The 16,589-nt window shown below is 37.3% G+C and overlaps 7 protein-coding genes across 7 annotated transcripts; 3 read left to right on the top strand and 4 right to left on the bottom strand.

Annotated features, from left to right (window-relative positions):
* Positions 1-982: 982 nt before the first annotated feature.
* Positions 983-1,343, top strand: CBG11617 (the record flags this gene model as incomplete). Its single annotated transcript, XM_002637699.2, has 3 exons — positions 983-1,018; positions 1,067-1,159; positions 1,206-1,343. The coding sequence occupies 3 exons, from the start codon at positions 983-985 to the stop codon at positions 1,341-1,343; spliced, it is 267 nt and encodes an 88-aa protein (XP_002637745.2).
* A 185-nt stretch (positions 1,344-1,528) lies between these two features.
* Positions 1,529-4,223, bottom strand: Cbr-haf-7 (the record flags this gene model as incomplete). The annotated part of the gene is given in 4 exon segments (XM_045238091.1): positions 1,529-2,437; positions 2,455-3,266; positions 3,315-3,512; positions 3,722-4,223. 4 exon segments carry the CDS (start codon positions 4,221-4,223, stop codon positions 1,529-1,531), a joined length of 2,421 nt encoding a protein of 806 aa, XP_045094606.1.
* Positions 4,224-5,954: 1,731 nt separating this feature from the next.
* On the bottom strand, positions 5,955-6,610 carry CBG11614 (the record flags this gene model as incomplete). The annotated part of the gene is made up of 2 exons (XM_045238090.1): positions 5,955-6,003; positions 6,336-6,610. 2 exons carry the CDS (start codon positions 6,608-6,610, stop codon positions 5,955-5,957), a joined length of 324 nt encoding a protein of 107 aa, XP_045094605.1.
* Positions 6,611-7,336: 726 nt separating this feature from the next.
* CBG11613 lies at positions 7,337-7,761 on the top strand (the record flags this gene model as incomplete). Its single annotated transcript, XM_002637696.1, has 3 exons — positions 7,337-7,394; positions 7,443-7,573; positions 7,702-7,761. The coding sequence occupies 3 exons, from the start codon at positions 7,337-7,339 to the stop codon at positions 7,759-7,761; spliced, it is 249 nt and encodes an 82-aa protein (XP_002637742.1).
* Positions 7,762-8,611: 850 nt separating this feature from the next.
* On the top strand, positions 8,612-16,134 carry CBG27214 (the record flags this gene model as incomplete). Its single annotated transcript, XM_045238088.1, has 11 exons — positions 8,612-8,776; positions 8,824-8,924; positions 9,640-9,730; positions 10,250-10,455; positions 10,504-10,620; positions 10,668-10,761; positions 10,809-11,086; positions 11,128-11,224; positions 15,774-15,832; positions 15,885-16,004; positions 16,107-16,134. The coding sequence occupies 11 exons, from the start codon at positions 8,612-8,614 to the stop codon at positions 16,132-16,134; spliced, it is 1,356 nt and encodes a 451-aa protein (XP_045100815.1).
* On the bottom strand, positions 9,476-10,033 carry CBG27215 (the record flags this gene model as incomplete). Its single annotated transcript, XM_045238089.1, has 3 exons — positions 9,476-9,570; positions 9,607-9,682; positions 9,842-10,033. The coding sequence occupies 3 exons, from the start codon at positions 10,031-10,033 to the stop codon at positions 9,476-9,478; spliced, it is 363 nt and encodes a 120-aa protein (XP_045099200.1).
* CBG11611 lies at positions 11,320-13,424 on the bottom strand (the record flags this gene model as incomplete). Its single annotated transcript, XM_002637695.2, has 7 exons — positions 11,320-11,424; positions 11,469-11,572; positions 11,619-11,802; positions 11,849-11,980; positions 12,026-12,118; positions 13,129-13,277; positions 13,325-13,424. 7 exons carry the CDS (start codon positions 13,422-13,424, stop codon positions 11,320-11,322), a joined length of 867 nt encoding a protein of 288 aa, XP_002637741.2.
* Positions 16,135-16,589: the final 455 nt, after the last annotated feature.

Genomic DNA, 16,589 nt, shown 5'->3' with positions numbered 1-16,589 from the left:
CTGTTGATCCCTGTTTCATTCACTATCATCCCACTTAAAACAGCTTTACACATCCCAGTCGCAATTCCAAGACAATTCCCCCCTGAATATGACTGTATTTTATTGACCTCCACAAATCCCCCATCACTCAGACAATCTTCCTCATTTTACCATTATGGGTATCATCATCTGTCAAAATAGTTTCCATCCACCCTTTTATTGTCTCATTTTTAAGCCATTTGTTTTGTTTTATTTCTTTTTGTCTCACCCAAACACCCTTGCACCCCAAAAACTTTGTGACCGATTTCATTTTGTTTTATTAGCCCCCAGCATTTACTATTATCATCATCCAGTGATCCTCTTCGATTTTCACTGAATATTTGTATATTTTTCCCGCAATTTTACACTGTTCTATTCATTACAACACATAAAGAAGGGTAACAGTTTAGAGTTTTGGTTGTTCTTGTTGAAAATTCAGATTAGGAGCCACGTTTGTTAGCGTGGATGGCACCCAATGTCTGCTAGAGCCACGAATCACACTTGCGCGGGCACCAGCTGTCGTCCTCGCCTTTATGTATGCAACCGAGTGATCACTTTCTCTTTGCCCGTGTAGCTCAGTAGCGGCGCCGCACCCTCAATTCTCGTCCCACACGTTCAACTCCTCGAGAGGCATATTTAAACGAAATTTCGAGAACATTTTTTTTCATTTCCCCCCACCTTTAATAAGTTTGAAAAATTGCCAAAAAACGGACCTTCTTGCGAATTACGGTAGTTCGGCTGTGGCCGCGGCCACCAGATTTTCTCTGCCACAGCTCCGATTTTGCACACCAGTATAATAAAAAATGCAGTTTAAATTTTTAGAGAAGTATGTGTGAACCGGTTGGCAAATGGAGATGAAGGATTCGCGAATCATTTGAAGGTTATACTGGCCACAGGACGCAAATATCTGTGCCTGGACCATTTCGATCGGCAACATTTGGTACAAAGAAAACATGAGGATGGAATGGAAGTTGTCAGAAACAGTATGCCGATTCCATTCGTAGGAAACAGAACAAATAGACAATAGGGGGAGATTATTGTTTTGCAGAAAAACGTCGACTTCATCCGCCACGATTTTTCCGAGGAAAACGAACCATCTACATCTGAGCCTCTTGTCAGTCTGGAAGATGAAGCACCCGAGGTAATCAATCCTTATCCTGTTTTCCAAGAAATTTCAAATTTTTCAGATACCGGCAAAACGCCAAAAGTTAGAAGTCAGTTTAGCTGGAAAGGGCGCCGAACTGGATGTGGCATCAATGACCTATTTGTTGGATACGGTCAATCTGTATGTGACACGAGCAATGGAAGAGGCGGATAAAAAATAAAGACATGGTTTTCTAAGTTATGCTATTTATCAATGAAACTTTTTATTAACAGAATCACAACACAATTAGACAAGTAAAATGCTTGAAAACATCAAGAGATCGGTGAAAAGTTAAAGACTAATCTGAAAATTTTGGTTTGCAAAAGAAAAACCCACAACAAGAAAAAAATAAATTAATTGAAACAACTAAAAGAAATCAACAATTGGCTTCTCATCCTCTTCGTCTTTTTTGGTCCCCAATGAATTCAGCTGCTTGTGAACTAATTTGTAGTAGAGACCATCCTGATTCTTCATTAGATCATCATGATTTCCCATTTCTGTCACATTTCCCTTCTCGATCACGGCAATTCGATCGGCACTTCGGACAGTTGAGAGTCGATGGGCGATGACTAGAACAGTTCTCTCTTTGGCACATCGATTCAACGCTTCCTGAACCATCGATTCAGATTCTGCATCCAGCGCAGATGTGGCTTCATCCAAAATCAATACTCGAGGATTCCGAATGAGAGCCCGAGCAATGGCGATTCTCTGTTTTTGTCCTCCAGACATTTGAACTCCCTTTTCACCGCATTTTGTATCGTATCCCTTCTCCATTTTCGATACAAACTCATGGACATTTGCCATTTCAGACACCCTCATCATATCATCATCTGTTCCATCTTCAATTCCGTATAGAATATTCTCCCGAATTGTTCCAGAAAACAGAGTTGGCTCTTGAGCGACCAAAGCAATCTTCGTGTGATAATGATGATGATCGATTTGTTGAATTGGTGTTCCATCCAGAAGAATTCTTCCAGATTGTGGGGAATAAAACTGTTGGATTAGAGAGACGAGTGTTGATTTTCCATTTCCACTCGGTCCAACCAATGCAACAGTTTTACCCGGCTCAATCGAAAGGTTGATTCCATTCAAAACATTTGCGGTTTTCCTAGTTGGGTAAGCGAATTCGACGTCTTCGAAAATGATGTTTCCAACGACTTCCGGAGTTTCTGTTCCAACTTCATAATCCAATTCTGGGATACGATTCATGATATGGATGACTTTTCTGGACGATCCAATCGTCTTCATGACATCGGAAAAGAGAGAACTGAAGGCCTGAAAAAAAGAAAAACTAGTTGAAGAAAGACTAGGGAGAAATAACTCACATTCAAGGCTGCGTGAAGTCTCCAATGGTAGAAGACGTAGGTTAGGAGAGATTCTGGAGCCATTCGTCCTTGAAGAGTGAGATAACCGCCGTAGAGATAGACTACTACGTCTTCAATATTCCACATAGTCGCCCAGAAATAGTTATAAAAAGTTCCCAAAACAACACTCTTGATACTGATTTTGAACCAAGCATCCGTGTTTCTCGTATATCTCATGTATTCCATTTTCTCGGCGGCGAAGGATCGGACGGTTCGGATGGCGGATAGAACTTCTTCGACGGTTTCGTTTGAAACGGCAGTCGCATCATTTTCCTTTTCAGACAATTTCTCAACAATTAATCCGTAATATTTGGTCATGAGAAGAGTGATTGGGAATGTGATAAAAGTACTGACTGAGAGTTGCCATGAGCAATAGAACATAATTGGAGCAGATCCGAAAAGCATGAAAAGATTATTGGTAGTGGTTTCAATGTAGACTGGAAGAGAGTTCGAGATCGATTCAGAGTCGTGAGTGATTCTGGACATGAGCTGCCCAGTTTTATTCTCATCGAAAAACGAAATGTCCTGGTGTAGAATCGCCTTGAACAGTCCAACTCGAATGTTTCGAGCAGTCAATCTTTCAGCGTACTGCATACAGATATATCTGACAGTGTTACATGTGGCTTCTGAGAATTGAACGATGGCAAGAATCAGGCAAGCTCTTTTGAGAACATCGAAAGATTTCATTTGTATAGCAGTTGACATCATCTGACTGTATAGAGCTGGTTCCACAAGATTCACTGGAAAGAATTACGAATATTTGCTTTGCTGAAAAGCCAAAAACTCACAAATGCAATCAATGAGCAAAAGGGAATAAGCAGCCGTGAACCATTTCCACTGTTTTCCACACAACTTCATAATTTGCCAAAGGTGTTTAGACAACGGAAGTCGTTTCTCTTTTTCTTCTTTTGTGACCGCGTCATCTTCTTCTTTGTTTTCAGTGTTGGATTCAGAGGCAGAAGCGGTGCCGTTAGCGGGTGTGGATCCTGAAAGAGAATTGGTTTTTTATGGTTGTCTGGTGTAGAACTGATAACGTTGTATTACATGCTTATCATTTTTTTTACTTTCCTTTTCTTGGAAAATTTGATCAGTGGACGATGTCCTTTTTAAGTTATAGGATGGCAAAAAGTGCAAAGCCGTTTGTATGGTTTTTTAAAATCAGATCAGAAAAAACTATAAATTTCGAAAATCTTACCGTTTTCCACATTAGTGTTTTCTCGGCTCTCACTCTGCAATCGCTCGTATCCGACCTCTTCAGTTTCTTTAATCAATAATGTATAACGAATGGCGAATGGCAAAGAGAATGTGAGGAAGACTGCAGATCCTGTGCTCATGTAAATTCCTGGATAGCTCATCATTGTACCAGTCTCGTCAAATGCCAATAGTTTCACAACGGCAACCATATACCCAAGGATTCCAAGAATATCATAAATCAACATCCAACTTCGGAGCTTCTTTGATTTTCCGCGTCTTATGATAATGATTGCAATCAGAAGAGAAACTTGACGAAGAAGACATAGAACTACGTAATCCAATGGAGACGTCCAGTAGGAGTAATGAGCAAAATGGAAAGCTTTGAAGATGTCATCGAGATTGAAATGCCATCCGGGAGAATAAAATCCAAGTGAGCATATCGTAATGGAAACATCCAGAACAAAATGGATTAGCATTAATAGCTTCCGAAATAGAGGTCGCATTTTGGTTCTGCGAAATGAAAATCCTAGAAAATATTCGTGGCTTAAATAAAAGGAGGTGAGTAAGTGAGAGGCGTTAGACGCAGAACATTTATATCATTGATGGCGGAAACTTTCGAAATTTGAGTGCCCCGAAGAAAGGAGAGAAGAGGAGACGCAGATAGAGAAAAGGGAAAATGGGAAGAAGAGGAATGGAGAAGGAAAAGAAGGAAAAGGCAAATAGAGGGAACAAAAAATAATAACTGATGTCATTCGAACCTTTATGAGAACAAGGTGGACATAGAGAGATTGCGCAATATTGAGCCAAAGGAGGTGGTATATAAGAAGCCAGGTGTTGACACTTGGTTGTCATTGGCAACTTGTCAAGGTTTTTTTGGACAGGTGTTCTCAAAGAAAAAAATAGATCAAATTTGGAACAGAAATCTATGCGAGAGATTTTTTATTTTGCAGATGTTGCTTACTCTCCAGAATCTTATCAAGCTACTGTAGTTTTTCACAGTAGGAAATGTTAAAAATATCTCTATTTTATATGATTTTAGGACAAGATAAGTATGGCATTCTCTGAGGTAGCTGAGCTCAGTTTGGTAGCCGAATTCGCCAGATCATCGACGGTCCACAGGAAGCTCGATCATGTTATCATTTTGAAAAAAAAACACCATGATTTTTAGACCAACAGAGATAACATAAACAATTGCATTATTCATGGCGATCAAATGACTCAATTACAAAAAAAGATCTGTTTATTTTCAGATTTTTTAGACCGGAACGATTTTACAGTTAAACTGAAAGAACAAGTACTGAAAAATATGAAAACCTAAAAATCGTAGTTAGTTGTCTTGATTGATAAAGTCTATAATACGAAATACAAAATAGATCTCTGTGTTTTTTTTTGATAGCGTCATTCAGACCGCAAAATTGGATTTCCTGTGATTCCTGGAATATTGAAATTGCTATTTATCAAAGCTCTCAGAAATTCCCAGAAATCCTTTATTTTTGGAAAAAACCTGAAAATGAGAAATCGTATTCTGTAGCAGTGAGCGCTATGTTTGTTTGTCTGTATCGATGATCAAAAAACGAAAACTTTCGAAAGATTGGACAAGTGCAAACATTTACATTTGTTGAACTTTTGACCAATAGAGGGACAAATAAGGAGAAAAAGTTAACGACCCTACGAATTGGTGAATCATAAAATTGTAGAAAATGATTCTATGTAAAGAAATTTTGAAACTTTTCCGCCGGAAACTTTATTATACTGGCGTGTGGTTGGGTCTGGAGCCATGTCTGCAGAAGGAGTCGTTAGAACTCAGTGAAGATTCTGACAAAGGGTTTTAATTATTTTAGACTGCAACCGATATTGTCTATATACACACCAGAGATTTCCGGATCCGGAATCAATGTTTTTTTCATTCCTAATTTCGTATTCCAGTTTCCGACAAAACTTCTGTTACGAATTCCGGATTATGAGAATTTCAGCAAATATAAAATGTGCAAGTGTTCTCTACTCGAGTTGAAGAATGTCATTCGTCTGTTGGGAGTGAATAACAAGGATCAAGTGGTCATCTACAGCAGAGGAGCTGCTTCTGGAATGATGTTTGCTTCAGGGCTTAATGGACTTTCAAAGTAAGACGCTCTTTTTTCGAGTATTGAAAATTTTATTCATGTCGTTCGCAAAGAAAAATTAAGAAATAAAAATTAGGAACATACAAATGAGGTAGAAGATTTTAAGTTTATCATTTATCTTCCACTGAATCCATTTTGACCGAATCCACTGTTTGAAGAAGAACTTTCCTGTCCACCGAATCGCTGACTTTGTCCAAACATTCCTATTTGACCAGATGTTCCCTGATTGTTTGAGCCATATCCTCCAAATTCTGATCCCATTTGACCGCTTGAGCTAGATCCACCAAATCCACTTTGACCATTGAAACCATATTGACCAAATTCACTTGATCCAGATTGTCCACTTTGTCCATTTTGTCCACTGAATCCTGATTGACCACTCTGTCCACCAAATCCAGAACCCATCTGACCGTTTGAGCTGGATCCTCCAAAGCCGCTGAATCCATTTTGGCTTCCCTGACCGTTCGGTCCACCGAAGCTCATTGTCTCAGATGCTCTTTTGCTTCTGGAGTTCTTGTTTCTGCCCATCTGGTTATTTGAATCAAATCCACGTTGTGCGCTTTCTGTGGTCTGCCTGAATCCTCCGAAGCCATTTTGTTTTTTCTGCGTATCGGATCAGATTCCGTTTGTTCGTTCGAGATTGACCCTTGGAACTCACCAAACTTAGTTCGGCTACCTTGGTTATTCTGTCCACCGAATCCCTTTGATTCAGATGCTCTTTTGTTTCTGGAGTTTCTATCACCGCTTTGACCTCCATTCCCGGATCCCATCTGACGTTGTCCGCTGGTAGTAGTAGTCTGTCTGAATCCATTCTGTGAATTCTGACCTACGGATCCCATCTGATTGTTTTTCAAATCATTTTTTCCATTTCCAATTGCACTCGATGTTGTAGAAGCTCTTCTTTCTTGTTTGTTAGATGGAGCAGCCAACGAATATCCCAAGATTAAGAAAATAACAGCCAGTTTAGTAGACATCATATTGAAATGAATAGTAATTGATGTATTTACAATTGAAACCATGAACATTATATAGCAAAATGTATGATGGTGATCTTTTTCAGTAATGTTTGCAAATCCAAAAAGTGGTTAGTCACCCGAAAAAATGTTTGTGAACTTTGGGAGAGAACAAGAGAAAAGAAGAGAGTAGAACAGTGACAATTTTGGATTTATGGAAGTTAATGATTCATAATTTTTCTCTGGAAATTATTGAAACTATAACTGTTTGTTTATTTAGGATAGTCATCTCTTGTTATTTTGACTCTTATAGTCAAGTGTTAAAAGTTTTCAATTTTACTCTTTCAGGTCTACGGATTCACAAATGTGACTCTTCTTAACAAAGGTTTGGATGCTTGGAAGGCTGCTGGAGGTTCAACGAATCGAGAAACTGTGAAGCCCCAACTCGGAAATGTTGACATCCAATCATTGAATTCTGAAATCTTGGCTAATGCGAAGATGCTCCACTCAACCATCTTGCCGAGAAGAATTCTGATTACATAGATGCCCGTATCCCATCCCAATTCACTGGACTTTCTCTCGGCCACATACCCAGGAACCAGTAAGGAACTTTTGGTGTGACTAACTTTATTTGCTTTTTAATTTGCAGAAGCTAAGAGATCCCATGTAACCGGAGCTATCAACTTTCCAATGGCTGACGTTATTGGTCCAAATGGTTTTTTGAGTCAAGAAGAAGTGGATGCGAAGATCGCGAAACTCGGATTGACAGCTGGAAATAAAGTCTAGCATGCAACACTGGAATCCAGGCATCTGTTATTTTTACTGCATTGGAGAAAAGTGAATCAAAGCGAAACTATACAATGTGAGCGTCTAGTTATTTAGAGAAAAAAACAAAATCTCGTTTTCAGGGAAGCATGACACAGTTGGCTTATCGTGCACCGGAACTTGTCAATACCACTGGAAACTAGAATTTTTAAATTTGAAATTCTAATGATAACTGAGAATTGTGTATTTTGAATTTGTAAATGAACATTATTTTCTATTCGAGCAATTGTAAAAAAAGGTTTTCGAAGAATTAACAAAACTCGAATTTACAAAAGTTTTCAACTGAATTTCATATCAATTTTGCTGGAGGGTGTTGTGCGGTGATTTTTTTAAAATTGCTTCATATTGTCTAAAAAAGTATGTAGCTTCACTTAAAAATGAAGAAACAATTCAAAAAAATCTTTCATTGAGACTCGCTGGCCGAGGAATAAACTGAAACTGGGCCGCCAGTCACCGGATAATCCTCCGCTTCTTATGCGGTTTTACTCTTTTTAGGATTTTTTTGAATGTTTTCTTAATTTTTATGGCTGCCTACATTTTTTTCTAACAAAATAAAGCAATAAAATACCACATCACCTTTAACAAACATTTCAAAAATGACATGAAAACTGCACAATACTCTTGCAACACCATAAAAAATTCCAAGAAAAAAGAAATTCAAGGACGAAGGCATTTCCCTTTTTCCCCATTAAAAAGGCATTTGCCCTAATTGAATAGATAGGATGGGGCAAATGTGCCGTTCTCGATGTGTTTTTTTCTCGGGCAATCACCTTGAGATGGGTTTGTGACCGTCTCATAAACCCCCATTATCTTTCCATTTGGTCTTACCTTGACACGTCTGTGTCTCCTATCTCTCATTTTTCCGTATCTCTATGTAGTTCTTCCTTCTTTTTCTTCTTCTCTCTTCCCTATTATGAGCCCCACTTTTGAAAAGAATACTTGAAGAGCTAGTATCCCAATGTTTCTGTTGCCATAGCTAAACTTTCTCTGAATATGTCCCCATTATTCTGTACATTTATCCTACTGTATTTTTTCATTGTCTGCGAATCTACCTGGGTCAAAGATCTTAATCTTCCTAGACAGCTGTTAGAATACCATATATCTTCAAATAAGAATCTTCGAGATAGATGTAGTGAGGATCCGACATGTAAGATTAATGTGAGTTTGGGAAATAAGTGAAACTTGAAAAATTCTATGTATTTCAGCTCAACGCTTCAAAATGTTTTGGCTTCGAGGATGATTGTATAAATGAGAATTCGTTAGGATTCAGAAGCAAGTTCACAAGTTGTGACAACAATTTGAATCCGTGAGTGTTTCAGAGTTTGTTATACGGTTTATGTCAATAAGATACACAAAAACGTATTGTTCAATTTATTTTCGGCCATTTTGACGATTTTCAGGAGATTGGAGCTCGACTATCAAGTTTCCAATCACTTTGAAATTTTTGGAGAATATAAAACAGACCTAGATTGGAAACTTTGCATTCACAGAATGTTTTTAAAATTTCTAGTTTTTCAGATATTTGCCGATTTCTGAAAGACATCTGCTTTTCACGTTTTCCGTACAAAACCGGGTTGAAAAGGGGTGTCGGCGAATATCTGAAAAACCAAAAATTCACAAAAAGTTCTGCGAATGAAAAGTATTCATTCTAGGTCTGTTTAAGACTCTTCAAAAATCAACTGAAACTATGTTTTGCATCATACTTGCAACGGGCCGGGCCGGGCTTATTTCAGATTTTTAAGGGCCCGGCCCGGGTTTTCAGAAACAATTTTCCTGTCTTTTCGAAAATTTTTCGGGGTCAACAGAAAAAAATGGACGATTTTTCTAACAAGTAAAAAACTTTTCAAAAATAGATTGTCAATAAAAATCGTTTTTCACAAAAAAAAAATTTGAAAAAATTTCTGAAATTTCAAAATTTTTTCCAAGTTCGGAGAACCCGGGCCCGCCGAGCCCTGAGCTTGCAAGTATGTTTTGTATATCTTATTGACTGGTAATGTATGTGAAAATCAAAAAAGTTTCAGAAAAGTTGCTGAAAAGTTCTACGAACAAGGAGACTTTGGATATCTAGAATCCCGTTTAGTCAAACACAGTATCTGTTCTTCTGATGATTCGGTAAGTATTCCTTTAGTCCCTGATTAACACTTTATCAAAAGATGAACAATGATAATAAATGACTGTCACAAGTTTCGTTTCTGAAAATTAATTGATAACTGGTTTTCCAGCACCATCTACATCACTTTTGTTATTAGCATTGTTGTTAGCATTGACTGGGTTGTGTTGTGGTTGTCCATTTGGATTGGTTCCAGTAGATCCTCCTCCAAGTGGTTGAGCAACTCCAGCTGGAGCAGGGCTAGGGTTAGTTGGGTTGGTTGAATCAACAAGGACCAGGCCAACGATGATAAGGAGAATAGTCATTCTGGTAGAGAGCATTGTTGGATGAGTAGAAAATTTGAGATTTCTGTATTTTCCGAATTGGGGGGTCTTTTTATAGTATACCTATAGGTCGCGATTATATTAATCTGTTTGTTTATGTCCAACTGGAAAATTCGTCATTTAGAACTTTTAGGGTGGATAAAGGATGAAAAAAGTTGTTCAAAATATTTCAAAAATTAAAAAACACAAAGTTTTCAGTCCAAATCCAGTTTATCCTGCTCCGATCATCTGACACATTGCATCGGTTCAAACATCTATTTTGATTTTTCCAATTTGAAAATCAAAAGTTCTACTCGATACCGACAAGATGTAATTCAGCCAGGACAAGTTGAAGGCAATTGTGAAAACTTTGATAGGAAATTGCTGGATAACAATTTGAATGTGAAAGGATATCTGATGAGTTGGTATGTGTTCCAAAAAAGATGCGCTCTTAAATCGTATTTGTTTTCAAGGGCCGACGAGTTGCAGCATTTCAAGTCTAATCTGGATTTCAAAATGGACAAAGAGCATTGTGATGTCATTTTTGAGAAGCCCACAGTAGTCATGAAACTAGATGCTGCTGTAAATCTGTAAGTAAAACTAAAAGTTTTTTGTTCCAAAATTAATATTTTTTCAGATATCACCATTTTTGTGACTTCGTAAATCTATATGCCTCGCTTCATATCAATCAAACTTTTAATCAAGACATTGACATAATACTTTGGGATACGGTATACAACTTTCGAAATCAAAGACAGTTCTATTTATAATCTTTCAGCATCCAGGAGGTTATAACGATCATTACTATGGTATCACATGGAAAGCGTTCTCCAGAAACGAACCATTTGAGCTCAAGGAATTTGGCAAGTCCCTTGAATTTTTAAACTACGAAATTACGGAAAATATACTTTCAGATCAAAAACGAGTCTGCTTCAAAAACGTTATGATGCCATTATTGGCTCGACAGAGAAGCGGATTGTTCTATAATAGTCCACTCGTTTATGGATGCTCCGGATCTACCTTATTAAAAACATTTTCGCAGTTTATACTTCACAGGTTGGTTAGTTTTTAATTTAGGAGCAAATTTTGAAATTCAGATTGGGTATAAAACCTCAAAAAGCAGAATTGGAAAAAGTTCGAATTGTGATTCTATCAAGATCCACTGCCTATCGTCGAATTCTGAATATAAAAGAGGTTAGTTCGTAAATCGTTTATAGTTGAGTTTGTAGTTGAAAGCCAACTGAGATAAGTGAAATCGGGAAAGACTTTGAGTCGTATCTTTTTAAGTTTCAATTATTCCTTGATCCACCCGTCTGAACACCAATTGAAGCGTTTTCCGTTTCATCATCGCTTTGATCTCTAATTTGGCGAAGCTCAATTGGAACCAGAATTTTCTGAAAAGTAATGCTTGAGATATTAACTAGCTCGCTTTATTCACCTGATGACCAAGTTCCGGTTCACTCAAAAAGTATCCATTGACTATCTCGTCGGATGGAGATAGTTGAGTTCGTAGCTTCCAAATTATCAAACCACATGCTATCACTGAAATCAGTTTTATTCAATCGCTCTAATTAGGAAAAAAACTTACAGTGAATAGGTGCGAATAGCATCTGACACATATACATCGCAATTCGAGTACTCGTTACAATCCGGTTATCGTTGGCACCAACACTTTCCAGATATTTTTCTTCATCACTGATAAGCAGCGCGGTCCAAAAGAATAGACTCGTACATTCAATAAACGATAGAGCAGCAGCAATCAGACTTGCAATCTGAAAAAAAAAACTATTATTGCTCTAGAAACTTTTTCACTCTTACCAGCCACCCTCTCGTGGGTAGACATCTAATGAAAATAAAAATGACCAAACAGTTACAAAGCATCAGAAAACACAACAAGATTGGCCATGGAAACGGTCCATCGTAGAAAACTGCGATCATTGCGAAGATCATCTGAAACTATGTTGTATTGTTTTTTTTGTAAATGTCGAACTGTACCAATTGGATTGCACTGGCTGCTGCAATCAACACACATATCAATATTGTTCTGGGATTCGGTGTCAGAATTTTTGATGTCACTAGTTGCTCGACCTGAAGATCAATTCTTGTTACAAGGTGGCTCACAACTACCCACTCCAATAAAACCGGGTACCGTGAAACCTGTATTAGACCCCCCCCCCCTCTAATAGGAGGACCTTCCGAAAGAAGTTTGGAAAAATACAAGGGCTCCCATTTCCATCCGATTTCAGTGAAAAATAGTCTAAAAATCTCATAATTTCACAGAAATGTTGATGAAATACTATTTTCATACTCAACATCTGGCTATATTTTTGGAAGTAAGTACCTTAGAAAGGCGGAGGTACTTTGGAAAAATAGAAGGTCCGGCCTTTCTAATAATGGTTTTATGATATATCCTTAGGCATGAGTATCTTGAAAGCTCGAAAATCGGTAGAAGTATATTTTTACGTTTGATTCAAAGCGGCTGAAATTTTCAAAGCGATTCCTCAAATCTAGGTTTTGTTTTGATTGTCTAAAAATGAACGGCGTAATGTTTCTTGTGATTTTCATGAGATTATGCAATTTCGACAAGCAAAAACTCAGCTCAAAGTTGATCTAATAAATTGCATTTTGACCAGTTTATTGTCGAATTAAAAAAAGTGGGACCTTGAAAATTTCGCGGCGGCTTCCCGGTCAATTTTCGAGGCCTTGCCTCAAAATCACTACAGTAGTAAACGAAACTTATTTCTGTGAATTCAGTTGAATTTTCGGGACAAAATTTAGATTTCTTGGTGTGAAAATGATCGCTAGCATCTCTAAAATCTGCTCTTCATCGAAAAACCTAACTTAATTGCGAAAGTAGCTTGAACAAGACGAAATTCTGAAATATTATTTTTTTTTTGCCGCACTTTTTCCTAGATCAAAAAAAGCTACGCCTTTCAAATTCTCAGGTCCTACTTTTTTTAATTCGACAATACTGATGAATTTTCTGAATTTTGCACTCCAAATTTGAACCTAATACAGCGCTTTAATAAAATTTTGTGTTAGTACAAACTTGAGTCCAGGTAATTATGCACCACCTCAAACAAAAAACGTAGACTTACATGAAACGAATTGGAGACATGTGAATAGTTCATAATTTTCGAAGCATCACCATTATTCCCGTTTCGATTCTGAATGTGTTGATATGTGGGATTAATAGCCATTCCGCCGCCACCGCCCGGATTTATGTTGTACGTCGTTCGTACGGTTACTAAAAATAAATAAAACTAAATGGGTATTTTAGGAGAAACACCAAACCTGTTGATTTTGTGGTAATACTATCATTATCTGATTCACTGGGTCGATCATCGAATCCATAGGTATCTCGATAGTAGACAGTGGGCGGAAAATTGGGCATTGGCTGCAAAGAAATCAGTTTTAATGATTTTGTTTATTGTTACTTTCTATTTTTCTATTAAATGCTCCTCACTATGATAGAAAAAAGAAAGAAAGAGAAAGAAGAACGGATGAAAAGAGAGCGGAAATGATAGTCAAAGGCACGACACATGTCATCGAATCGTCGAGTTTATGATCACTCTCGGGACCATTAAATAGGGAGTAGGGAATGCTTTTTGATGAGATCATGAAGTTACATACCTTTGTTTGATCGATTCGAAACGGCACAGGTGCCGCCATTATTGAATTAGAAAGAGAGGAGAAAAGTTCTGATTTTTTGAGAAGATAGGGAAGTGTTTTGAGTCGGAGTAGGAAAAAAAAGAGACGACTCAAAAATGCATCTTCTCACATTCTCATGGGTCCCCTGGCTTATATTCTGTATGTTGTTGTAAAATTGAAAGCACGTCTCAGTGAGTGCATCATTTAGAAAATGGATCTCATCGGTTTTTGCATTGCTCTTGGTGTCTGTCTTGTGGGTTTCATTGGGGCTAGTCGGAGTTGATGGGGATCAGAGAGGGGGAGAAATGAAAAATTGGCTCTGCCAGAAGCATCTGATATGTAAGCTATCGATCATGAGAGAGAGAGAGAGAGTGAGAGAGGGAGTGAGTGAAAAAAGAGTTATGGCTGACAGAGGAAGTAAGATGGGATCAGAAAAACACTTTGACCGTGTTCTACATTTATCTGCTAACCTACTGAGCTGTCCGATTCCTAAAAATTTCTGAAATTCAATTGTTTTGAAACTGATAAAAATTGACTAAAATTAATTTCTAAATTACCGAAAAATTCAGTTTTCAAATCTTGTTTTCAAATGGATCGAATTGGGATCAACTCTAAAGTTGCAAAATACCATATTTGCTCTAATAGAAGCCAACCCGAATAATCAATTTTGAACCCGAATATTTTGATTCCTGTGAAAGATATCAAAAATTTGTCAATTGATAATTTTTTATCCTAATCACACCAATATTTTAACAATCAACACATTTTTGGTATCTTTTATAAAAATTGAGATAATTAAGCTCAATGCTAACGGTTTGTGTGGGCTTCTATATAAAGGAATTAGGGTAGTCTACAGTGGAAATCTTATTTTCAACATGGATCGAATCGAAATCTGCTCTCAAGTTACAGAATAATCAAATGCTAACAAACTTAAATAACTTTTTTTGCAGTTGTGGACAAAAACAGCTTTCGTAAAAACAGCGTTACATTTCAAAAATTGAGATTTAGAAAAATCTCGGTTATCTTTGAGCTAAATTATCCCGATTTCCGTAAAAGATGTCAAGAATTTGTCAACTGATAAAATTTTGGTGATATTATGATAAATAATTTATCAGCTGACAAAATTTTGCTACCTTTCACAGTAATCGAGATAATTGAGCTCAAAGTTAAAGGTTTGGATGGGCTTTTATTAGAGTAAACACGGTGATTAAAAAAGCTTTTAAATTGCAGAGATACGATTCCAAACAGTACGCAGAATTTATAATCAAAAAATGATGCATACCAAATGCCGGAAAATTTGGGTTACTGTTTCTAGATTCTTATGAAAAACTCTAAAAAATAAATGTAAATATCGAGCTTCATATTTCCAGTACTGTATTCAGCTTAAGATTTACAAGTACCGAAAAACCTGTATTAAAAGGGCCCCTAACTTGTTTGAGCTCAATTATGTCAAAATTTTATGCAAGATATAAAAAATGTGTTCACTGAGAAAAGATTTCTGATATTATGATGAACATTTTATCAGTTGGCAACTTTTTTGTATCTTTGACAGGGACCGAGATAAATTGGCTCAAAGTTAAAAGTTGGAGGGATCATCTATTGCAGGCTTTACGGTATGCGAGAACTTTCTTAAAAATTGAATTGGGACCAGTCTGAAAAGTCTTTCAATCAATTGATTTTTTGATTACTCTTTAGTAAAATAAAAAATGTATCTTGGGATTTAAAATTGCATGTTAGTCGTGATTTTAAAGGAGAAAATACCAAAAACCAGACATTTTGAAAAGAAAAGGATTTCTTTGAATAAGACTAAACAACAAAATGTGAGCTGATGAACATATTCTCTCCGGGCGATGATCTCAACTGACAGATTGATAGAGAAAGGGAGGAACAAGTGTAAACGAAGTGGCGATCTTGTGCAATTGAATGGCCTCTCGAATATAATCATAACGTTGGAAAATTGAAGAGAGAAAAAGAAAGGCGAACGAACGTAGTAATACTACTTTTTATTGGGGGGAACAGAAACCTGATACCGACTGGCACCGGAATCACGAGGAAACCACATATCAGTTGTCATAAAGTGTCTCCATTTCAGCTTCTCAAATCACTTGGACACTTGCCAAATGTGACAACTCGAGTTGTTGATTATAATGAGTGAGTTCAAAGGTTGAGTGCTTCCAGTGAAATTCAAGTGGTTTCTTTCCAGACGTATACCATTCTTGCGGCAGTTGAACACCACTTCACAAACTGATATTTTTATTGGTATGCATGGAGCAGGACTCACACATCTCCTGTTTCTCCCAGATTGGGCTGCAATTTTTGAAATGTGAGATTGAAGATTGTTTTGTTAATTTAGTCTTCAATTTTCAGTTACAACTGTGGAGATCCAGGATGCTATTCAGACTTGGCTCGTTTGAGAGGAGTCAAGTATTTCACTTGGCCTGAAGAGAAAGTAATTATTGTATAGTTCCTATTCTGATATCTATTTTTCAAAGCTTCAGATCCATCTAATCCGTTCCGATGAAGAAGGAAAGCATCCTCAAAGCGGCGAAAAACATCTGAAATTCGCCAACTACCATGTGGATCCAATCGAATTCCGGGAACAAGTGAAATCTGTAAGTAGTGCTTACTCAATACATTCGAACTTTCCTATTTACCAAAAATACAAACTTCAGATGGTAGATCATGTGAGAGCCCATCCAAAGTTCATCAATTCCCGAAGGGCACAACGGCGAAAACAAGCGGAAATGGAGGCGGAGAAACAGAAGAAGGAGCTATAGCAGACAATCATTACTTTCTCAGTTATCATTATTTGTTTTCACTTTATTACTTTTTTTGTTCGGGAATTTTGGTTTGACTTAGATCTTCGGATATTCAGAATTCTGTAGATAATTTAAAGGTGAAAGTCTTT

The sequence above is a fragment of the Caenorhabditis briggsae genome (genome assembly GCF_000004555.2).
Source record: "Caenorhabditis briggsae complete genome, chrV, whole genome shotgun sequence".
NCBI classification, from domain to species: Eukaryota; Metazoa; Nematoda; class Chromadorea; order Rhabditida; family Rhabditidae; genus Caenorhabditis; species Caenorhabditis briggsae.
This window is presented reverse-complemented; position numbering and strand designations above follow the sequence as displayed.